This window comes from Mauremys reevesii, linkage group 3, assembly GCF_016161935.1.
Source record: "Mauremys reevesii isolate NIE-2019 linkage group 3, ASM1616193v1, whole genome shotgun sequence".
NCBI classification, from domain to species: Eukaryota; Metazoa; Chordata; order Testudines; family Geoemydidae; genus Mauremys; species Mauremys reevesii.
Genome location: NC_052625.1, coordinates 134,575,332 through 134,601,214, shown reverse-complemented (window position 1 = coordinate 134,601,214; position 25,883 = coordinate 134,575,332). Strand labels below are relative to the sequence as shown.

At 41.6% G+C, this 25,883-nt stretch overlaps 1 protein-coding gene across 4 annotated transcripts in view; it reads right to left on the bottom strand.

Moving 5' to 3' along the window:
* The window catches only part of SIM1 (SIM bHLH transcription factor 1), a 61,683-nt gene that overhangs the window by 19,712 nt on the left and 16,088 nt on the right, over nt 1-25,883 (bottom strand). For all 4 annotated transcript variants that reach the window (XM_039528321.1, XM_039528319.1, XM_039528320.1 and 1 more), the window contains 3 exons: nt 25,456-25,655; nt 25,240-25,346; nt 24,064-24,211 (listed from right to left, as the gene is read on the bottom strand). In XM_039528321.1, coding sequence (XP_039384255.1) covers nt 24,064-24,211; nt 25,240-25,346; nt 25,456-25,655 — 455 coding nt within the window. The remainder of the gene's footprint in view (nt 1-24,063; nt 24,212-25,239; nt 25,347-25,455; nt 25,656-25,883) is intronic.

Here is a 25,883-nt window from a genome sequence, read left to right as displayed (position 1 = left end):
TGTATTATTAGAAAAGCCTAAAAATGCAACTAATGTCTCATTCTATTATACAGAGAAATTGTGGACTCAGAGGTAGAGCTGGTCAAAGAAACTTTGACAGAACCATATACCATTGGAATATATGGTTCCTTTGAAATCAGAATGCTTCATAAAATTGGTTGGTTGGTTCCAGAATTTCATTTTGGAAGGAAAACAGGATAAAAGTTCTGCCAGTGTCGAAACAGACTGTTATGACATTTTTTAAACAAAATATTTCAGTCAATCCAAAATGAATTTTTTTTCTGGAATTTTCTCTCACAGAGCATTTCCAAAATTTCAGGTTTCACTCTGATTCAGAGCCAAAAATAATCTTCACAAAACGGAACTCCCATCTTTTGTACAACATTACTCAAAAGATGTACAGACAAGTAACAAACGCTGTGCTATGCAGTTATCATTTGTATCAGAGAATAAAAGTGACAGGGGGCAAGATTCTTCAAAGTTGAATGATCACACATACACAAAGCTGTTCCTTTCCTCAAAGTGAATGTTAAATACACTTGTTTAATGTTTCATGATAAATTCATTCAGAACACTATGTTACCGGGGGAGGGGGGAGAATCCTGCATATTTCACTGTCTAGCTAGAAGCTAGCAGTAGCTACAGTGGCACACATTTAAAAAATGATTTTCCTATGACTATTTCATGGCTCTAAAAAATGTCTACACAAAAGTGTTCCTGGTTATTTTTATTTTGAAAATATGGTTACCTTATACACTGCATTCTCCCCATCTTGGCACTCCACTTTCTTCAGTAATACAAATCAGTGATGATGGGGACTTTTGAAAATATTACAAGGCAGTGAGTTTGTAACTATGCAGTTAAAGGGGTGTGGATGGGTTGTTGTTTTTATAAACTGACACATATACAACTACCAGCGACAGAACTAGGGATTTGTTAATATTATTTTGGCAATCTCTGAATTCAAATTGCTGTGATTTGTGAGATCATATCATTCATTATTCCCAAGCATTCAGGCAATTGATGAATATTTGTGAATATGTTTGCAAATCTTGAAACTTTCATAAATTATCCATCCAAAAATTTACTATTCATTTAAAGATCTTCAATAATCCAATCAGGGAGAATTGAAAAAAATACCGTGAAACTTAAATGACCAATCACTGAGTAGCCAAAAATACCAGTTCAGGAAATCAGGTTATTCATTCAAACTTTTTAGTGAATAGTTTATACAAATGCATTCTAAGAAAATCTGCAATAGTTCATAATGATTTGCTAACCAAAACAGGAGATAAATTCTTAGGATAGAATTATGCCTTTGATCTATGTGACTCTATGAGGGGAACAGGAAGTGAGCAGCCCCCATCTCTCGGCATGATCGCATAGAACCTACTCTGATCATGGCTTGTGGAGAAGGAAGAAAGTAAGAGGCTGCATTCTGCATCCTGCCTCCCACAAACCAGCAGCAAAGTGGGAGAAGCCATGGCTCTGCCTCTCCTTTGTGCCAGTCAACAGAGCAAGAGGAGGACAGGGGAGGAATTGTGACTCACAATTCTTTTCTGGGGCAGTGCAGTTGCACGTTGCCTCATACTCAGGACTGAATCTAAAGGTTCAGTCTAGCCCTTAATGAAAACTATTAATAACAAATCATTCAACAATCTCTACCTACCATATCCTGAACCATAATCATACATACATTGATGTAAGCCATGCCGGTTAAAAATATACATAAACTGTGCCCCAGCCTCTGAGTTTCTCTGCTTAGTACAATGAAACTCTTTCAAATAAATACCATGGCTGCAGGGACAAACCTGATAAATGACTGAAAACGTCCATATATTCAAATGATTAAATATGATGAATAACTACACAAATAAACCTGCTGAACAGACAAATTAATTTATGGTCAATACATCTGTTCCAGACTAAAACTTGTTTGTACCAGGTAATCAACAAACCTGTTAGTAGAACAGATTTCCTATTGAAGGCCTCGTCTCTCCGACAAGAAACATACCGTACAGTATAAATGAGCCACTGTAATTAAAGCAGTAGCTGGGTACAGTATCTCCCGTTTACAACAGACAGATGTTTCCACAGTGTATAATTAATGTTTTGTAATGCTTAGCTACTTCTTTAAGGAATTCATTTCTCCAAACATTGGCTTTAATGGAGATGGGACTGTGCCATATTTGGATCTGTGTTTCAAACCCTCACAATATTGTGAGAGTTTGGATCAAGGATTTTGGTTTGGCTTATTAGACAAGGAAAGCCCAGCAACAAAATTTGGAGCCCTGTTTTTATCCTCATTAATTTGGGGAGTGATTGGATTCAGGGTTGTGGTGCAGGCCTATCTCTACGCACAAGGCATCTGTTTCTGCACAGTTGAGTGCTACCAATTTGCTCTTCGATTGCATGAAAGGTCAAATGCAATATTAAAATGAAGGATGCTAACATTCTGTAGTTAGTCTTTACGTTTAATTATTAAAACATCACAATGTATTATAATTGGTCTTGAAAAAATGTTCATAACTTCCAACTCTGACCCAACACCTTTCCTGTGGCAACAAGACTGCAGGGAAAATTATTAGGACAAAACTAAGGAGACAGCATGTTCACAACTTTGCTGGTAAGCACCAGGGTTAGTGTCTCTGCTCCCTCTCCCGCAGTATCTATATGATTTAAATGGATAATTCAACCTTGTTGGCTACCCACTCCTACTACTACAACTTAGCCCTCTCAGCTCCACGTCCACCCTGGAACAGAAGCCTTCACAGGAATGCAAAGTACTACTTCATTATAACAAAGAAGAAGATAAAAGGCGATGGGAAGAAATGGCCCTCCACCACTACTTGCATCACAATCCACTATTCCAATACTATCCTTTGTCAGCTGCGCCTGTTTAAGTACCAACATATAAATCTTCCAAACTACAATGCAGCACAACACTGCCAGGCCCTTGGGATCTGGGGAACTGTAACACCAGCACCTTCAAACAACCTTGAACTACACTATCCCACCCCTTCCCTAATCTCCACTATCACTGGGTTGAGAACATGTCCCACAAGAACACCATATGCTACAATAAATCCTAAAGCTAACTGCTTAATCAGTAACTTCAGTAAACAGAAGAGAAGAAAATAAGAGCCTGAACCTCCTGCAGCTGAATGCAAAGTCAGCGGCCACCATCTATCATCTCATTTTGGATGGAGCACATGACCCTGCTTACATCATTAAAACATGGTTGAATGCCACCTGCAACCCTACCCTGGCGCCAATAGTCCCCACAGGATACTCTACGTCACATCTCAAGACAGATTTCAGAATGCACCAGAAAAAAAGACAAGACATTGAGTAGCAGTTCTGCTCCCCTCCATCCTCAGATGCAGAAGACATTTCATCTCAGACACAACAACATTTGATTGAATCCATATGATCTGTGAGGCAGAGGATACGAGGAACATCAGACTGCTAGTGAGGTACATAACTGCAGCTGAAAACTTTGTCCTCTTCATAGAGGATTGTACAAAGTTGCTGCCCTCCATGGTATTGGAATCCCCCAGATTCATTGTCTTCAATGACCTCAACCTTCATATAGACTGTATCCGTGATACAGTAGCATTTGATCTCATGGCCCACAAGAAAACCACAGGATTCTCCCAGTCAGTCTCTAACCTACAGCAGCCAGACGTTATGTTGGATCTTATCTTCAGCCTAGCACTGGATACTGGAGACCAACATACCACTGTCCTGGTCTGGTCATCATCTATCCAGACAGAGGACAGAGCTTTCCCTCCCTCCCGCTAGGATAGTGAGCAGCCAAAGCTGGTCTGCTCCTGAGAAACTCCAGAACTTCCTCAATTTCCAGCTCACCCTATTTGAACAAGTCACCCAAATACAAGGCCAGTGCACCAATGAGTTAGTACAATACTACAGTCACTGTTCTCCACTACTATTGATGCCTTGGCCCCAAGCTAGCCACTCACCCACAGTGACCAAGAAGATCACAGTGGTTCACAGATGAACTACTGCAGATTAAGCACACAGGCACAAAGTTAGAATGGCAATGGTGCAAAAATACATTCTGACTCCCTCCACCTGCAGCACAAACACCTGCAGGACAACACCATTACCATAACGGAGAAACAACCAGCCTTCTTCCCCTCCCCAGTCAGCATTGCAGAATCATGGCCAGCCAAGTTATTTTACATAGTGAGCTGGCTAGTCAGCCCAGACTGCATAGCCCAGACAACAGACCAAGCATTGATTGTTGTGAAGAGCTGTCTCCACTGATAAGATTAACCAAATATATATTGAGCTAACTGGGGAAAAACTCTACCTCTGACCAAGTTGTATTATCCATCCCACTACCTCAACTAAGTTTGGTCCCATCACACATGCCAAAGCTCAGGATGCTCTGAAAAATACAAGAGCTACAAGCGAAAAGGCTCCAGGCCCCTGTAAAAAATATCCATGCCCTTCCTGGCTGGTAGTAGCCAGTGAAGAACTATGCCTGCAACTTACCGAAGTAGTCAATGCCTTCTTTAGAGAAGCACAACCACCAAACTCCTTGGAAAATGCAATAGTTATCCCAGCCCTCAAAAAGCCAACACCCTGAAGATCTCTCCAGCTACTGTCCTGTCTCCATCCTCCCATTCCTGGGCAAAATAAGTGAGAATGTTGTAGCCACCAAACTCTAACATGTGATGTCAGCCAACATCCTGGATATCTCACAATCAAGGGTCAGACTAGGGCACAGCACAGAGATGGCTCTAATGGCACCAAAAGACAATCTCCTCCTGGCCCTGAACACAAGTTAGACCTCCATGGTCATGCTGTTGGACCTCTTTGCAGCCTTTGACAGAGTGGACAAGGTGCTATTAATCCCCTATGATGGGGTTCACTGACCGCAGACTAAGGTTAAAGGTGGTGGAAACTGTACTGGGTCAAGAAGGCCCTGTCACTGAGCAGTTGCCAGGCATGCTCCCTGTGGAGGACCTGCTTGAAAGGGAGCTCTAGCAGGCAGGCAGGGGGAGAGTGAACGAGAGACTGGCTGCAAGAAAGCAGACCGGCGGTAGCTGCTGAAGCAGAGTAATCTACAGGGGCAGGACGGAAACTGTGAGACTAGGCTAGGTTTTGACCCAGTCCTTTTTCTCCTTCTTCCTGACCAGAGAGAACAACTGGACTCTGAGAGTGAGACAGGAAGCCTCCTTACCCCCCAGCTGAGGCTCTGAATTACTGGGCCTGTGCAAGGAAAAAGGCTGGAGCTGGAGATTGCACACATCACTGGGAAGTAAGAGACCAGGGTCTGGTAGATAGGCAGTGTGCTACAACCTGCAGTGACATAAGAGAAGGGAGATTCATACAGAAAAAGTATTGCCTATGAAATAAAAGAGTTCAATGGATCCCAAAACCCAGCCTTTTGCTGGACTCTTTCATGATTGGCCCTCCTTTTGCCTCATTTGAATGTGCTTCACCATGGTGATGAAAGCATCTCTGAGGACCATCAGTGTTCTGTCAAAAACAGAATATAGCCTAATAATTTATGCAGAAGACATATAAAAGTATTGGGACAAACTCTTGCTCACAAAAGTTAAAAAGGTTCTAACTCATCAGCTCTCACAGATACACATCTGTATTGATACATGATAATCCTGTGCCATCTATCCTGGGAGTCTAACTTAACAGCAGTAACACCACTACTGACGATATGAGCATATTGTCATATCAATACTTGGCAATCTGTGGCAGTGGCTTCCCTCTCTATTGTGGTACTGTGGTTGCTGGCTTAGTTTCCTTCATTGGGTAATTGATCCATCCTGCTCAACCCAGACTCCATCCATTCTGGAATACAACAGCAAATCTTCTCATCTTTGGCACAGAGAATTGGAGGAAGGAACCTTCTCCACCTTCTGCTAGAAGTTCTGGCATTAAGCCCCCGAAGGTGGTCACCAGGGTGACCAGGCCCAAATTCTATGCCCTCTACACCTCTTTACTCCTTCCAGAGCCCTTACTGGAAAGGCCCAGAACTTTTCTCCTTCTACAGCCTCTTCTTGTTCTTCAGGAAAGGGAGTTGTTTGTATCAGCTAGCACTTCATCCCAGCACTTCTTGCTGTACCAGCTTCTAACTCCCATTAGCCCTGGGAACTACAACTCCCAGAATTTCCCTATCCTAAGCTGAAGCAAGAAAAGAGCCTGTAGTTTTCTGAAAGGGGCAGTATGCCCTTTTACACAATCATATTCTAATAGCAATGCCTTGAATTAGCGTTAATCCACTACTAACACAATGTAAAGGTCATTGACGCAGTACAATGTGACTTTGGTATTATCTGAACATAAATGTGAGTGTAAGGGGATATTTATACAATAGGGTTACGCATTGTAAACATGATTACGTAATTTTACTGAGGAGACATAGCAAGCATCTGTCCCCACAGTAGAAAGCATGTTGTCGTTTTAATTGTTCAAGCTATTGGTCCTCAAGCTATTGAGCCATGGGTTGGATCCACTAATTACATATAGTCATCGTTCCCTGTGCTTATTCACAGGTATTGTATTGTTATTTTAAAAATAACATATTTCTGCAATTGGCATGTATGTTGGTTAGTGGCGCTAAAGAACTATTTCTGCCAATCTGACACAAAATGGAATAGAAATTGGAATGTTAAACTGAAATAATAAAGAAAACCCCTACTGCTGGAACTTCACTGTAATCCATACTCAATCTGTTTCACTGAGTTCCTGCCATTTAGTTTAATTACGCCAGGAGCGAGAAAAGAAGACACTAACTTTTCTTTGTGTCCAAGCACAGTGCTATAATAAATCATTTTTCTACTTTTGAAAAAATGTCCACTTGTATCATTGCTGCTTTCTACCCACTCTCAGTGTTGACAAAGCCTCATTCAGCTGATGAATAAAAGGAAAACAGTTTCTTGCTCTTTGTTGTCTCTATTACTTTCTGAAGCAGCAGGTGGCACAACAGACTGGACAATTTTCTCATCTGTTATGTCCTATGCTCCTGTACAGAGTATCTCAGCAATGCTGAAAAAAGCCACAGTCTGCTTACAAGATATATAAGGAGGGGAATTCATGTAACCTTCCTTAATGCTGTTAGTAGTGATGGGTGAACCACCCTCTACTCCCTTCATCTTAAATGTAAAGCAAACTCATTTTGAAGTTTAAAAACATTTTGTGAAGTTTCCTACCCACCTTCCCTTTAGTTTTCAGTTTAATACACCTCTGTACTTTCAAGTTCAAGCCAGGACCAGAAGCAGAAGTGCCCATATACAATGAGAAAGGCTGCTCTCTGGCATTTCTCACCTAACCAGAAGCAGGAAGTATCAAACATCTTGCAAGAAGCTCAGCTCTTGTGAGATTTCCAAGATAAGGGTGCAATCCTGCACCCATTTATGCCAACGGCAAAAATCAGTGAGATCAAGAGAAGACTTTAGTTTTGGATACTCAAGGGGTTTGTTTAATTTCAATAAGTGTCCAAATTTTACAATGCTTACCTGAACTGAAAAGAACCTCTGAACCTTTTACAGTTCCCTCATCACCTGTTACCAGACTTCACTGGGGTTCTGTTGTGTGACCTTGGGCTAATCACTTCACCTCTCAGTGCCTCAGTTTCCCCATCTGTAAATTGGGATAATGATACTTACCCTCCTTTGCAAAACACTTTTAGATGAAAAGCATCACACAGGTCTGATCCAAATCCCATTGAAGTCAATGAAAAGGCTCCCTCTGACTCAGTGGGCTTTGGATTGGGCCCTTCAAGAGATTACTTACTATTGTGGTTAATAATAAGAAGAGTTTGGGCAGCTATAGTTCTGAGTTCCAGGCATTTCCTTCCTCCTAAGCGGCATTAAGAAGTCTGCATGGGTAGCATACAGCTTGTGGAGTCACAGACATATCTTCTCCCATCATGAGAGTCCCACACTGCAAATCACAGCAAACCTTCAAACACTGAACAATCTCCAAACTAAGGCTTGTCTACACTGTGCGGTAGTGTGCATTAGAAGGATGTGAATTCTAGTGCACACCAATGCATCATACACTAGCTGGCCCATGCGGACCTTGCTATTACACACTAAAAACTCCTTACTGCGTGTTCATGTAGTACTGTTTGAAACGGGTCAGCAGGGTCTACATGGGCCAGTTAGTGTGCATTAGAATTCCACACACACACTGATGCATACTACCACACCACATTAACAAGCCCAAAGGGGCTGAATCAAGTAAATGGTATTTTCTGGAGAACTCAAGCATGATGTTTCATATAAAGGAACATTTAGATGCCTGCAGATGTTTTCAAAAAGCTTCTGCTGGGCAAGTTTTGTATTTTTCCTGCTTGGTGTCTTCTCCCAGATTGTCAGTCACTCCTGCTGTCAAATTGGTCTGACAGTTAAATAAAAGAGAGTTCTGGCCTCTAGATCATCATAGTACAGCTGCATTTCCAACAATTAGGAGATGCAGCTTATCATTCCCAGCTACATGTATACACAGAAGCAGTATGATTGTTGGCCAAGTAGCAACACTTTGTATGCTTGAATTCGTGAGGTTTTGCCCAAATTAAAGCATGTGTCAAAGATCTATAATTGTTTTATAAATAAAATTCTTATGATAGTTTAGGATAATTATATACAAAGATCATTTACATCTGTACTCACATATAACTTGGAAAAAATGTAGAATGCATAAACTAAATGTAACAAAATATGATGACACTAATTTCATTCTGTGATGTGAGTCGATAAAAAGTATATCTTTCAAATGTAAGGTGTCTCAGAACACAGTGGGCCAAAATCACATCTGGTATATATCCAATGGATTGTGTAAGTAAATGGAGCAATATGTATTTGTGTATAGCTCTCCAGGCTTTTGGATGTTAGAACCTGCTTGATAATGATAAAGTTGGCTAAGGGAAAGGCTGTCTGCTATGCTTTTTGAAAAGTGCCATGAGAACTCTAACGTCTACTTGGACAGTCACCAAATACATAAAGGAGCTTAGTTCCACATTTCATTTGACAGCAACTCTAACAGTGAAGAACCTCATGGCACACCCCTACAAAGTCAGCACTGGATGTGTTGTTGGATTGATTGACCTTTTCTATCATTGTTTTCCATTACTTTAAATTCATAATTTTTTTAAAGCACGTTCTAGAATGAACTAAAACCCTGCTAGATGAGGGGTAAAATGGAATTTTTCTCTCTTTAAAAAATGCTTCCTTTGGAAATTGATCTTTGGTCATATTTTCACTTCAGTGTGTCAAGATTTATGTATGCACAGTAATTCCTATTAGTTTAATGGCACACAGATATAAATTCTCACACATCAGCATGAGAATATTCCCATTACTACAGGCATTTTACTGTTGCCCAGGCTACACTTCTCACCTCAATCTTTATCAATGACATTTTTATATGCTGAAATTATTTTGTTTTAGTACCACTGACACTTTTAAGACACTGGATTGGGACCATTGAAATCTGGGTTCAAGCCCCAGCTCTCCCATAGACTCCCTGTATGACCTTTGCCAAGTCTCAAAGTGTGAGATTTTTTCAAAAGCACTCGCATGAGCATAGGCCTGCTAAACCCAAGGTTGTGAGTTCAGTCTTTGAGGGGGCCATTTAGGGATCTGGGGCAAAAATCTGCCAGGAATGTACTTGATCCTGCCGTGAAGGCAGAGGACTGGACTCAACTCCATGACCTTCAAGGTCCCTTCCAGTTCTATACAAGTTAAAAAAAAAACTCTTCCCCCATTGAAGTCAATGGGAGTTTTACCAATTAGTTCAATGGGAGCAAAGTTAAGCACACTGGGAGCTCTGGGAAATCCCACCTGTAATCTTTCTGTTTTAGCTCCCCATCTGTGAAAATGGGGATAATATTTCCTTTATCCCATCATCTGTCTCACTAGTCTATTTAAAATATAAGCTCTGCAGGGCAGAGACTGTCTCTTACTATCAGTATGCATGACATATAGCAAAAACAGGGCCCTGATCTCATTTGTGGCTTCTATTTGCTGCTGTAGCACAAATAATAAGTCTTATGGGGTAGGGACTATCTTTTTTTTCTGTCTTTGTACAGTCTCTAGCACAATGGGGTCCTGGTCCAGAACCCAGGGCTCCTTGGTGCTATAGTAATGCAAATTATTTTTATTATTATTATTATTATTATTATTATTAAGCGTATTTACAGAAAGCAGTACCAAAGCCACTATTGATGCCAAGTGTTTCTTATTATTTGAGAATCTCCATATATTTAACCTAAATGTTTTTGACTCTGTCCTATATCATTTATCCTTGATTAAACCTCTTCTAGATAGTTAATCATTAATGATTTCTTTACAGTTGCTGTGCAAACAGTTCATTCACACCTATGACATATCAAATTTCAGAGACATGTTCTTTAATTGGATTCATTTATTTCTAATCTGCTTAAGTTCTCACTACTGTAATGCTTGACTAAATATACATTAAACTCTCCTATTTAAACTGCTAAAATAAATGTGAGGTGTATTCTATGAATAAAAGTACTTGATTGAACACGTATATTACCACTATTATGTACCTGTCTGAGCAGAAATTATTAGAAATAACTCACTAGATAAGCACTTGTGATGCTTATGCCAAAAAAGGCTTCAGAGTGGTTGCTTTAGACTTTTTGGTGAAGATTTCCAGAAATAGGAGGCTACATTTATGCTCTTAAGTCCACAATTAGGAACTTAAATAAATTTATCTGATTTTCAAAAGTTCTGAGCAACCAGAAGCTCCAGTTGGCTTCAATAGGAGATGTTGCATGCTCAGTGCTTTCTATTTTAAAACCAACCCAATTATTTAGAGGTGTGATACTCACCCCATACTCTGGCCCCTTTACCCCTGGACAGAAGCAGTGTTAAAAGTGCTAAAAGCCCCAGTTCTGGCTGCAGGAGGATTCACCTACTGCAGGCAGTGTCTTCCCAGGACCTCTCTGAAAGCCCTGGACAAGGGTGAGGTTGGGGATGGGAGGGACATGCCAAGGGCAGGGCCATATCACTGCAGAAGATCCTCACAGCACTGTAGTGCATATTGCAGCCTGGGGAGGCTGCTGTAACTTTAACAGGCCCCCAGAGCTATCTAAGTTACTCCAGGAGCTTCTTCAGCAGCAGAAGCAGCCAAAGATTGGGAGGGCACCAGAATGGCTTAAAGCCACGCTAGCCCCCCACCATTGGGCGGTGAGTTTTGTGTTGCATTTCTTAGAGGCACAGCACAGACTCTCATCCTAGGCACCTAAATATGGACAGAAGAGTCTAACTTCAGGCTCCTATTTTTAAAACTCTTGGCCTTTGGTCCCTATCCAAGAGAGAAATGCTATAGTTTATAGTTTCTGCCTTCACCTCAGAGCACTCTCCAGAAAGTAAGAACCACCACATGTCATTGAGGTCTCTGATAATAAATGCTGGGCCTGGTATAAGCAGATGCAGCTCCCACAGAAGTCTACTAACCAAATACAGATGTGGCATAAACAGTGTTGTAGGTTACACAGCATATGCAGCTTGGTCAGGTGTACTTGGCAAAATCAAGTAACTTGCACTGATTTTGATTGGCCCTTCAATGGGTGTGCAAAATGAGTGTAACGTACATGCTGAGGGAACAGAAGAGAGATGTGGCAAAACATGTAATATAGGCTGTGAAATAAAGCAGGGTTTCCTGTTTTATTTACATCCTCCTCCTAATTGCTGTTCCTGCTATACACCTTTTCTGTCTCCTCAGACTTAGAACTGGTTGGGAATTTTCTAAGTATTTTTTTCATCTGAAAAGTTTCTCCAGGCCAGAATGCAATTTCTGGTCAACCCCTGAGAGAGATACCCTGATCCCAGAATAGTCAACAGCTCAGTGGTTAGGGCACTCATGTAGGATGTGAAAGACCCAGGCCAAGTCTCCACTCTCTCCGACTCAGTCTAAGGTTTTGGTTTTGTTCTGCATCGGAACAGAAATAAATGTTGAAACCCCAACAATTTTTGCTAAATGGAATTCTTGTTTTCAAACCAGCCATACTCGGACTGTAAGTTACAATTCTTTTTGCACACCCACTGAATGTCAAAATTGGTGCAAGATACTTGGCTTTATTATTTGCACCCACTCGCTTTTATGACTCACAGTGTAACTTACACCACTGAGCATATCACCACTGAAGCGAGCTCTTTATGCCTACAGCCAAACACAGAAAAACATTTTTTGTCAATAGTTATTTTACAATTCACCTAATAAAATTAGTATTAAAAATAATAACAAGAATGTATACAGCTTCACCAACATACACAGCATCTAAAACTTATGTTGAGACACTGAAAGTAAGTCTACTGGGAGCTGAACAGGTAAAAAGGTACAGATACAGGGTAATAAAACATTTACAAGATAATAGGTATAGGGAATATCTAGTGCACTTTTCCAAGCAAATAAATACAATTTAAAACATCATGATAATGTCAAGCTACATTCTGGGTTTTCAATCCAGTTCCAGTTTTCTAGTTAGCACGCTAAGGGCCCAGTCTTACAAGGGAGTTGAGAGTGCTAAGCACCTGGCAGGATCAAGTCCTTATCGAACACCACTTGGTACTTTGCTACTTTTTCTTTAACTCTGCTAACCTGATTTAATATCAACAGAATAACCTAAATCAACCTGATTTAATATCAACAGAATAACCCAAGTTGGATAAACAGTCTTTGAAGAGTCTGACTGACACATGCAGTACAAATTGTAGCTCTAGGATTCAGAAGTGTACTTGTCAGGCTGCATGGTGGAATGTTCTATTACTGCAACTCTATGATCTAGCCCTCTGTGAGCATTATTTGAAACTTTATTAGTAGCTAGTATTATTTCAAATGCAGGGACTCAGTCCTGAAGCCTTACCCAGCTCCTAATCCTGCATGCTTTACTAAGGCAAAAGGTCCCACTGACTTTAATGGCACTTTCCCCTGAATAAGGAGAGCTGGATCAACTTATTAGTCCTTACTCAGGCAAAACATCTAAAAACTACCCAAGGAAGGACTGAATGAGAACTATATTATTTTGTTCTTTATATACAACAGTAATTGGAAATAGAGTACAACATTGTGCAAAACTTTTGGCTGGATTTTGGATAAACAGGGCTCTAGATGGAGGAGAGAACCAGCCTGAGAGTTTTAAAATAGCAGCACTGCAGGCCCCCAACCCAGAGCACAGTAAAGAGAGGACAGAAAGTCCCCTACCAGAGGCTCGTTGTGAAAAGGCTGCAACTCTGGGCACAGCACAGATACAAAAATGATGGATGGGTTTAAAGAACTTCACTCTGGGTTAACTCAAAGTGTCTTCATAAGGCTAAGGGATATAGCTGAACACTGGTTAATCAGGCACTTCAATTACCAGAGCTGTACTGACACTTCAGCAATATAATGGCAGTTAATTTCAATATTGCTGGTATATAGTTGCCCCAAAGACTTACACACAGTGGGCTGAAGATAAAAACTATGGCTGTTCTTTATTAGGCTTCAACAAAGCAATAACAACATGCATAAATTCACGCCCATTCAGCAGTACCTCAGTGGTTTGAACATTAGCCTGCTAAATCCAGGGTTGCGAGCTCAACCCTTGAGGGGGCCATTTAGGGATCTAGGGCAAAAATCTGTCTGGGGATGTATCCTGCTTTGAGCAGGGGTTGGACTAGATGACCTCGTGAGGCCCATTCCAACCCTGATATTCTATAAAAACTTCTAAGAATGTGCTTAAGTCTTATTGATTGCAAAATTGACATCATTGGAATTTAAGCACATGCTAAATTAAAGTAAAATTTAAATATGTTAAGAGCTGATTATATGCTCAAGTGCTTCGCTAAATTGAGGCCTGACCGCTATATATTGTGTTATTTTATCCATGTTGCTTAATTGTACTAAATGGCTGATATTAAAGGATACCAACAACAATTAATTAGGCATTTAACCATTTTTTAAATCATGTGATTGACATCTGACTATAGTCACCACAAATGTTTTCAGAAGAGCCAGATGCTGTATACGTCTTCACACAGCTTCCACAAGTAGTCCCCGTGAAGTGAATGAGGCTACTTCTGGAGTAGCTTATTCAGTGTGAGTATGGGTGTCAGAATCTGGTTCATGCTGAATAGTGAAAACAGATCTCATTTGAAGCAGGGACTTGCCATGGGTGAAAGGAGAAAAGAGATTAGTTACTTAGCACTTAATTTAAGGCATGTTTGTCAGGAAGCAGGGCCTGCAGCAGAGCCAATCTCCAGGCAATTTAATGAGTGCAGCTGGCCTGTAAGGGTACATCTGCACAGCAAAGAAAAACCCCTGGCTGGCCCATGCCAGCCAACTCAGGCTTGTTGGGCTTGAACTGTGGGGCTGTTTCACTGCTATGTAGACTTCTGGGCTTGTCTGGAGCCCAGGTTCTAACCCTGTGAAGTGGGAGGGTCCCAGAGCTTGAGCCCAGGCTGAGCCCAGAATTCTACACTGTAGTGAAACTGTCGTGTAGCCTGAGCCCTGCAAGCCTGAGCCAGCCACAGAGTTTTGTTTGCTTTGTAGTCTAATAAGCTGCCTGATGGGCTACACTGCCTGATTGTTGGGAAGAGTTAGCAGACTGGCTCTTAAGCCCAGCAGCAGCAGTTCAATGGCTGTTTACACAATGATTTACCCATGGCTGTGTGAGCACCTGCCTTGCCTTTCTCCAGGTAACCCAGTCTTGACCCTTGGTTTCAATACCTGACTTCTGACCCTTGGCTCTTGGCCTGGCTTCTGACTCTGACCCTCGGCTCTGACTCCTGACTCCTGCTCCAACCACAAGGTACAACCACCCATATCCAGAGGTGAAAGTAAGCTGGTACGGTCCAGTACAGCGTACCGGCAAGAGCTGATACACCGTGCCAGACTGGACTGGCTTCCCGGGCAGTGATTTAAACGGCTCAGGGCTCCAGCCTCTGCGGGGAGCCCTGGGCCCTTTAAATCACCGCCAGAGCTCCGGCAGCCAGGCTCGGGTGGAGATTTAAAGGGCCTGGAGCTCCAGCTGCTGCGGGAAGCCCCACGCCCTTTAAAGCGCTGCTGCCAGAGCTCCGGCAGCAGGGCTTGGACGGCACTTTAAAGGGCCCAGGGCTCCCCACAGTGGCCAGAGCCTCAGGCCCTTTAAATCACTGCCGGAGCTCCAGCGGCGGGGCTCAGGCGGTGCTTTAAAGGGCCTGGAGCTGCGCGGCGGCTGGAGCCCCGGGCCCTTTAATTCACCCCACAGCTCCGGGGCTCCCAGCCGCCTCTGCAGCTGGTAGCTCCAGGGTGATTTAAAGGCCTTGGGGCTCCCAGCCACAGCCGGAGCCCCAGGGCCTTTAAACACCTCTTCCGGTTGAGGCCACGCCTCTTCTGGTTGAGGTCATGCCCCCACTCAGGACTCCGGCATACCGGTAAGTCCTTTCAGTTACTTTCACCCCTGCCCATAACCCAGTCACTGATAATGTTACACACACACACACACACACACACACACACACACACACACACACACACACACACACCAAGACAGTTTGTGCCATGAGGGAGACAGAAGAGCTGAGGCCTGAAATCAGAAGCAGAATAAGAGTTTGTCTTTGAAAAAAAATAAACCACTAGTTTTGAATACCAAAAGTGACCCATGGAAATTACAATGACACTACATGCAAAATAAAGAAGTGGGAAACCTACTGAACCAAGACACACAGCAGAGTGAAGCATGAAGGAGACTAAGGAAACAGGAGAACCCAAACTTGTAAAATTGCTTAAGGAATACAGTGTTGCAGATGTTCGTGCAGGAGCTATGGGCCAATTGCCTTCCTCCTACCACTTCCACACAAAACCCAACAAACATTGCACAAGAGATCAAGCAGGGTTGGTCCGGAAGGAGTCTTCCAGCACTCAACTCAATCGCTTGGCATAAAGATGGCGCACAGCCAATAATGCAAGCCATAGAATGTAGCAGCAGTTGGAGCCCAGCATGTAGTGGGGAAGAGCTATGTATATGGATAGTGGCAAATCCACTGGCTGCTCCTCCACCTGGCCTGCCACCACCATCAAGCCCTTGCTGCACTGCCACAGAGAGGGGCTCCATTACACATAGCTCTGAGACATTCAGAGTTTGTACATTATGTCCTTTCCCATTCCACCCAGGCAGCAGGACCACTGACATGCTCTTTAGGGTTTTCTATTCCTACCTGCCTGCAGAGGCATGGGGGAATTGTACCATTTGGCCCAGAAAGAGGAGTGATAAGGAGTGAGGATCTGAATGGAAGAGTAACAAGTAAGGAACCTTGTCTGACATGGCCGCACAACGCAAAGCAGTTGCAGCCTCCTCCAGACAACTTGGATGGAATGTTCAAGTTTTATCACCTGATGAAACACAAGCTAACAAACTGCACTCTGAGGACAAAGCTTATACTGTATATGGAAGCATGAAGGAGAAATTCTAAAAGAACACCACTCTGGTCCCTTATTATACAGCTGGTGAAAGTACTATCATGAAGCATGACTGAATCTTTTCTGAACCTGTTGGCAATCTGTGTTTCCATGATGGTAGAATCGACAATGAAGTGCATTAGGGGATATTATTATTAGCATCAAAAAAGATTCCCATGGGAAGGAAGCACAGGAGCGGATTTATTTTGCATATGACATTGGTCAAAAGCTCACCAAAAAAATGAAAGAAAGAGAAAAAATCATAGAATATTAGGGTTGGAAGAGACCTCAGGAGGTCATCTAGTTCAATCCCCTGCTCAAAGCAGGACCAACACCAACTAAATCATCCCAGACAAGGCTTTGTCAAGCCGGGCCTTAAAAACCTCTAAGGATGGAGATTCCACCACCTCCCTAGGTAACCCATTCCAGTGCTTCACCACACTCCTAGTGAAAATCCTCTGAAGTAAATGAGAGTTTTGTATCAGTAAGAGTTTCAGGACTTAGCCCATAATTTTTAGTGTCTTGGCCATTAATGTCACCTGGTTTAAAGCCTGAAAAGGAATTTAGAATGAATTAATGAAAACAGTAGCTAAGAAAACCTGCATGCACAAAGAACTGAAGTAGCATGTTGTGGACATCAGGAAGCTAATGGTGGATAAACAAAATACTGAAGAGAGTAGCTCAACAGTATTCTTATTAAATTTAATATTTTTATTTTTTTCTCTGCAGTATGTACCTGCAAACTGCTGTGGTTGAGTAAAGACCAGTATCCAGTTACGTGATTTCTTTACACTTCTAATCAAATCATCAGTTGAATGACAATGGGGTCTTTTTACATCTATCAAATAATACGAGTAAATAAAATAGGCAGGGAAAGTGAAAATAGCAAAACTTCCAATGGCTTTATTGGAGAACAGGTTTGGGCCATTCCTACTAAGGAATTGTAAGGTAAAGCAACAATTTTTTTATGCTCAGTTCACTGTTTTAAATATTTGGTGGGCAAATACCGTGGCCACAGTTAAATCTATGTAACTGTGAGCCTGATACGCAAACACTTACTCACATCAGTAGTTCCATAACTCAGTGGTATTACTGATAAATAAAGTAGCTCATATCTGTAAATGAAGGAGTTAAGCCTGTTATAGGCAAGTAATTAACATTACTATTGTATTCCTAAGGCCCTCCATTTTCAGCTTTTACTTATTTTTTTAACTGAAAATACTGAAGATATACACATGTGTATGTGCGTGTGCATGTGTACATACAGTTAATACACAATTCATGAAATAAACTACAGCATTAAATTGCTTTTATTTTCAATCTCTTCATTATCTGTTGTTTTTTTCCTGTCCTCCCATTCCCCAGTGTTAACCCCTATATTTACCTAACCCGCGAAATTAATTTTTGCACAAATTTTCAGCCTTTTTGTTTTTGTAATAAACACTGACATTCCCAGAAAATGTTAAACAATATTTTAAAAGTCTTTGTATATTCCATATGCCATATACTCTTTCACATGGATGCTTGATTGATATAGGGAGTACACCGTGTTATAGGGAATATATATATACACAGTATGGTGGGAAGATGGACATTCCACCAGCTCCTAATACTGTAGTAGAGATGGGAACACTGAAGCAGGATGGTGAGGAACCACTGGGCCTGTGGTAATGTAAATCCAACTGATGGGAAATCCCATATAGGAAGAGGCCATGGAAAGCTGTCTGCCCCCAGGGTCACTAACACTTAAAGCCCACTTATTCTGGCTTTTTATGGATTTCATGAATTTCATCCATCATGCAAAGTAATAACATATTTGATTATGAAGTTAATTTTTAAAAATCTGATAAGACAAAAGACTATAAAATGTACTAAGCACTAAAGTTAAAAGGCATGTTTTATAGATGCAATTAACAGTTAATTTACCCTAACCTTTATTTAATCTCTCATGAACTAAATTTTGTGTGTATATGTTATTTTTGAAATGATCTTTTATACAAATTGCATACTTCAATTTGTGCTTCTAATCAGCCTGTTACATAATACAAGATAATCTGAAGATGGCAACTGGGACTTTTATGTACTGTATTATCATAACAGAGATTATGTGCAATTAAGCATCTAATCCAATTTATCTATATACGTTAGTGTTACAGCTGCTATTTTAAATGATAAAGAAAAAATTAAACATATACAGCAAAAGCTCTCCAACATTCTCTAGGGATACATTATTATAATATTTGCTGCTCAGAAAACTAAAAGATCTTCACTTTAAATTACCCATTTGTTTAAAAAGGGATTGTTTCAATTTAAATATAAAACTAAAACTTCAGCAGTTGCAGTCTATATTAATTGAAACATACTTGAATTGTCTTTAAGCTAAACATGCACAGCTGATAATAATATGAAAACTATGTACATAGAACAAATAAGAAACAAATATTTCTACATCAGATCTTACTTATGTCAATTGAAATACAAAGGAACCGTAAATCTGTATATTTTAAAATAAACCTCAAGTGCCCTATTTTTATTTTTGATACAGTCATTAAAAATAAATCTTGTTTAAATGGTTGTGATTGTAGTATCTTTTGTAAATAGTTCTGTATTTACGCTTATTAAAAGCAGTTGTTCTTAATCCTAGAATGCACTTTTTCAAAGCTAGAGATTTATGGACCATAGCAATTTTGGATTTTTTTTTTAAATGAAGCAAACTGTTTTTTATCATCGCCATCAGCGGTTCTCAAACTGTAGGTCGGGATCCCAAAGTGGGTCGGGACCCCTTTTGAATGGGGTCACCAAGGCTGGCTTAGACTTCCTGGGACCCGAGGACTTCAGCTCTGGGTGGTAGGGATAAGGTGGCAGGCCCCCTGCCTGAGGCTGAAGCCCTTGGAGCTTCAGCTTTGCCCCTCCCTCCCCCGACCCAGAGCGGTGGGATTCAGGCTTTGCCCCCACAACCCGGGGTAGTGGGGACTTGGGCAGACTCAGGCTTCTGTCCCCCTTCCTGGGGTCATGAAGTAATTTTTGTTGTCAAAAGGGGTCATGGTGCAATGAAGTTTGAGAACCCCTGATCTCCATGATCCCTACCTCTATCTTTCTTCTCTCATTTTTACATGACCTTAGGTATTCAGCCACAGCAAGTACCGGTTAGTGATGCAAATTGTCTATATTTGTTCTGCCTTTTATTACACTGCTTGATTTTGACACTGCTCTGGTATTCACAAGGATAACACTTGTGCAGGTCAATGACTCTTAGACTAAAAACATTAGGGCCAGACTGTAACACTTTTACTCATGCTCACTAGCAGTACCTTACTCACTCAACATTCCCATTGAAACCAGTTGGTCCATTCCAGGCATAAAGTATCATTCAAAGTGTACAGGCAAAATAGTGTGAAATACCTTTCTGTAAAGCTGCGATCCCTCTTTGATTACTTTTTATCAAAATGTAGTGAGAAAGAGCAGCTAGAGTATTTCCAAAGTAACCTCTACACTTGAAATTAACATATCACTCTGTAGTCCTAACCATGGTGCATTATTATTTCGAGCCATAAAATCAATTGGTTTGCATTTCTCATTACATTTTTTAGTTAAATGTGCACCAATTTATTTGCAAGGAACAAGTCAAGAAACGTTCCTATTTTGCCTCTAAGCAGATCTCTCCTAACTGATTTTATACCATTATTCAACTGTATCTTGTGTGCGGTATGTCTCTGCCAAGAACTGCATCTGTACAAGTGATTTTCCATATATCAAATGCTATATAACATAAGCATGAAAAGAACCCACACCATACACACATACGTCACAGCTGTTCTTAGTTTAGTGGACTAATCCAGTGCCATCCTTGAGAAACTTTAGTAGCTACAGAATTTATATTAGAATAAATAATATTTAAAATTGCATACTTTGACAGCAACAGAAGAACCTTTATTCTGATTTCCTGAAAACAAGATCTATAATATGGATCAGATCCAAAGTCCATTGAAGTCAATAGGAGTCTGGTGTCCCAAGTTTCTCTTTCCCCCCTATATTTTCAGTCCCTGTGTTCCACATTTGAGTGATAAAATGCTGACAGGCAGGAGTAACTATGGATAGCTGAGAGACAATTAACTGAATTCTACATAAGGTGAATTCAGCAAACCCCCGACTCTTCTAAATGTGAACTTTCTTCTACAATAGCTTTCATCCACTTCTGTCTGATAGTCACAGTGTTATCTTCTGTTTCTGAGGTTGGCTATATCTCATTTCTAAAAATCCATCCACTTATCTACCTGCAAAGTACTATGAAACAGAATATTGTCTGTTCTTATCACTTAGCTTCCAAACTGCAGGCTATCAGTAGACTAAAAAGGACAATAAATGATGCGCGTGTCTTGGGAACCTCTTGTGGTTATTATTATTGTGGTAACTTTACCACAGAAAAATATTACATGATTTCTTGTTCGACAGAGCACTAATGAAGAGATGGTCAGACTTGATTGAACCTCAGGGACCTAGACATACCAAAACAAGGTTTTAATGTAGTCATAGTGTCTTTGCATTGTGAATTTCAGCCTTCTACAGCACATGGCAGTTGTAGTAGCCAGTAATAAACATCACAGCATTTACCACCTGCCTTTGACATAAGCTGTTTTTTCTTTCTATTTCTGCACTTCAGACAATTAATTAAAGAGCAAAAGGAGATTCTTAAATAGCTCGATACATCGTAAACTTGCTACATAATCCATTGTTTTAGGAGAAACATCTGAGGGATTTTTAATAAATAATTTTCCAATAAATGGCAGCCTGGCTGAAAATATATCAAAATAGAAATGTACTTAAAATGCATATTTTATATTGAGTGAAAAGGAAAACTCCACCTCATAAAAAATACCGAAACATTAATTGAAACTAAAGAAATGGGATCACTGTCTATTTCCGTAACACACACACACACACACACATACACACATTGTACTCAGGGGGTCCGATCTACTTCCATTTAAGACAACTGGAGTTTTTCCATTGACTTCAAAAGGAGCAAGATCGGCCCCCTAGTGTTCTCCAACATTTGACAGTTTGGGAATATTTTAAGCCTCTGCTTCAAGGCCTGCTTGAACCACTGTTGGGTGTTCTCTCTTTGCTGCTGTATTTAAAGGTGTGTATTTGAACAGAACTCACTTAACACTCTATTACCTTAGAAAGAAGGGACATACAGAACACATCTATGCTCAGATTCGCTGCTACCATGGAGAATCAATACAAATCCACTTAATTGGCTAAAACAATGTAAATCAGCCCTTTGCAACCAGATGTAGGATATCCACAGCAAACAAACTGCAACCTGTTCATTGTAAAAAACAGACCCTGAACCACTCGATGGTCTATTACCCACCACCTTAGGCACATTATTTGTGATCAAAGCATTTGCATACAGCTAACAGTAGGTCCAATCTTGCTGTTCTTACGCAGGCAGTATGCCCATTAAATCATTGGGAATTTTGCCTGAGAAAGGACTGCAAGCTTGGTCCCAATGTGATTTACACCATTTTTACAGCCTCTTTTTTCCTCTCTTGCCCAGTAAAGCAAGTAACTATTCTGGTGATTAAATGCTTTCCTTCACAATCGCTGTCCTGTTTCCGTTACACACTGGAATAGTTGTTATGCAGAGCGAACAAGTGACAATCAATAGGAAAAGGCTATCCAGTTATTCCCAAGCAAACAAAACAGACTTTTTCAAAATGACCAAAAGCAGAAATTAATTATCCAGTGGGAGGTTTCATTTCCATGCAGGTCATTTAAGGTAGGTCTGTGCTCTGGATAAAATATGACTGCTAACCACTGGCCACCACAGGAAAACAAGCCTAGTACTTGTGAAGCCTCTGACATACAAAGCACCTTAGTATGTTATTTTATTTTTCTTTGAAAAATGGTTACAATATACAGACACATTTCTTGGCTGCTCAACATTCATGTTTTACGAATGTTTTAATCTGCAAAATACATTTGGGCCTCTCACCTTGTGTTTAGTTGAGAAGTCTAACATTTGTGAAATATAGGCATTAACAGGACTTACGCTTTGGGAGTGTAGAGATGCAAATATATGGAAAGGCTGTGTGTGATGTGTCAATTCCCTCCTTCTTCAGTCTTGCCGCTGCTGTTTACTCCTACTTTGCTTTTTTGTTGTTGTTTTTTTTAAAGCGATTAGGGTTTTCCTAACTACCAGCTGTGAGCCTAGGAGTCCATCTACGGAGGAAACCCAGGGTTTTCTCCATACACAGGAAAGCTCACCCAAACCAAATGTATGTTATTTCTCCATGAGCACGGAAGTCTCCATATTGAATCAAGCAGAGAATACATACTTTTATTGTAGAGTACAATTGCTAATGATCATAGATTGAACTCTGTAATACTGACACTCTAATGTATAAAGGACCCTCCCCCATCCAATTAAGTGGATGCTCCTTAGAAGAGTACCATTTGAAAGACCATAGTCACTGTTTCCAAATAAACAACTTCATTTTTATGTCTGCCTTAAAACATTAACTGCCAAAACAATAAATTGCCTGTGTGTATGTTAAACCCAAAAAAGTAAGATAATTCTGCTTTAAGGATATAAATCTCTGCAGAAAGTTCATCCATTCTGGGGGGAGGAAACTTTAGCTTATCAATTTTCAATAGTTACATTTGAGTGGAGAATGAAAAAAATCAGTGTTGGACTATAAGTATGTACATGTGCAGGTATACTGCACTTACAATATCATGAATGTTTTCTTCACTACCAAAACAAACACAACAGATCACATGATTCAAATGACATATCACTTCTGCCCGCAGCAATCACTATTTCTATAAAAATAGTATTAGCATTATCATAATAAATAAGTCCAGCCAACCTGCCGGAGCTAATTATAACTCACCCATTGGACCTAGGTATTGCATTTTATGCAGCAGATACCATACAGGTCTGATACGCCTGCAATACCCAAATACAGCCAAAATTTTCAGCATTAACTCTGAACCTTTTTGCCCTGGGGAAGGTGGGAGAGGTTAAACTGAGAACCTTCTGGTCACTTAAACTTTCTTTGTGGTTCAATATAAGGCTCACTCTCTCAGAACAAAAAAGAAATCTCAGAGCTTTGATAGAGACTCTGGATGATATTAAGAACTTCAAACCCCAGATTTTTGAAAAGAAAAACAGATGTCCTGTTTGTTAAGTATAAATAACTCCGTATATTCAACCCTTTTTTTTTCTGACGCTGCATTAAATTTTATTTAAAGCTGGGTACATTTAAACTGTAAAAAGAGAGCGAGAGGGAGCCGAATATGTGGGCGACAAGCCTCTAAATCTTTTCCCTAGCGAAAGAGGGAAAAAAGAAAAGTCAGACGGGAACCTTTCATCGAGATGAAAGTGCTCCCTGGGTTTCCCAGCCAGGCCAGCCCTGGTCAGTTGCAGCACTGAGCGGATTTAGCAGACCTAGGCTAAGAGGAAGGGAGAGACTGCGGAGATAGGTCTGTTCTAAGCAACGCGCTGCGCGGTGGCGGGGCAGGGCCCCTTTCTATCCATGCGTTTCCACAAGGCCTTTCCCCTCTGGCGCGCCTCGCTCCACCCAGTTTAGAGCAGCCCCTGGGCTCACTTACGTGAGGACGTAGTTGACGCTGACTATGCAGTGTGGCCGCGAGGACCTGCTGTTGTGCACGATGGTGGCATAGCTCTGCACCCACACCCAGCCGCCGTGCTTGGCCAGGAAGCGGTAGTATTTGGTGGTCACCTGCCCTTTCACGAGCACTGCGGAAGATACAAAAGAAGGGAAAGGACCTCAGTGGAGCACCGCTGCTCCTGGCAGTCCCCCGCCCCCGCCCCGAGAAGGGTTACTCGCTCACTGGGGAAGCCCACGTTGCTTTTGTTAGCGGGAGCTCAGATAAAGGGCTCCAGCTACGTCTCAGGGAGGTTGGCTCAGGGCAAACGGGTGCTTTAGTAAAGGCAAAAATACAGATCCGAACGGTGTGTGTGTGTGTCCTGGTGACAATGATCCCGCGCCCACTGCAGTTAATGAGGCAGCTTCCACTGGCATCAGAGGTGCGGGCTTAGTGCGGATAAATTCATGTCCGGAAATTTCCAAACAACAACTGACCCCATCACTTAAGTGTCTCCGGGGTAATCAATGCATGTCTGCACATCAACAAAAAAATGTTCACGGAGTCCAAAGGAAACTACATGCCACTAAGTGTTTCACAATAATAAATAATACTGCACAGTCCACTACTGGGGGTTGATGTTTTTCTGAGCTCTTTGTCATCGCGATTTTTAAAAGAATATTTAAAATGGGTTTTGCCTCTACTTGTGCCTGTTCCATTTTCTGTAAATGGGAAGAAAACTTACAAAAAACTAATATATTTTTCATCCATTCATTCCCCCCACCCTCTCCGTGTATTAATGTCAGCGTGATACTGAAACACAAATCGGATCTACGAATCGGAATACCACAGCTCCAAAGAAATGTGTTTCTAGGATTCGAGTGGCATTGTGGGGCTGAAGAAAGGGAGTCTGGATTTTACTGGCAGGCTCTTCTGGAGCCGGGAAAAAGATTCCCAACTGAAATGCCTGAGATTTGATCGCTTTAGTTCTTTCCTCATAACGGGTTGCTGAGGGAAAGCATCGGTGAGATAGAGACCCAATGCAACTGCTCCTCCTTGTCCACTCCCCACCCCCTCGCAGCCCCGATTTCGTCCTAGGTGTAAATCAAAGAAGTCCGGGTCTCGAGGGAGAAGGCTAACATCAGGCCCCCTTGTGCTTTAGCAAACAGGACTGCTTACACAAATGGTGAGCGCAGCGCAAGTGGAAAGTGTCACAGCCATGGACGTGGTGGTAAAGGGTCTTCTCGATCAGGTCCTGCGGCTCGTAGCCCGTCAGCTCAGCCACCCTGTGGAAGAGAGAGCCAGAAGCGGGCACCAGTAAGTGACCGGGCAGGGAGCGAAGCCTGACAGGGAAGCGCAGGGCCTGAGTCTGAGTTTAAAAAGCAAACCGGCTACCTGGAATCTAGGAAGATGAGCTTCATGTCCAGGCTGGCCCGGAACATGAACATATTGCTGTGCAGCTTGATTTCTGTCACTGCGCTGGGAGGTAGCGAGTGGCCAACAGCGACCAAGCCAACGTTCTGGTAGCAGCCATCGAAGGGGGACATGTCCAGGCTGTACTGGCGGATCTTCAGGTAGCCGCTGCAATGAATGACCTGCCAGACACAAGACAGGGACACTTCACGCCCTGCGTACACCAGGGAACTAGCTCGCGCTTGAAAACGCACATACTACACAGGGGTGGGCACCTTAAAGGCGGCCGGAACCCGAAACATACAGCCTGCTGGAGAGCAGCGCAGTGCCACAGGAATTTGCCTGTTACCATCGCCCTGGACAGAGAGTAAGAACTGGACAGAGAGAGATTATTTTCTCTGTAGAACAAT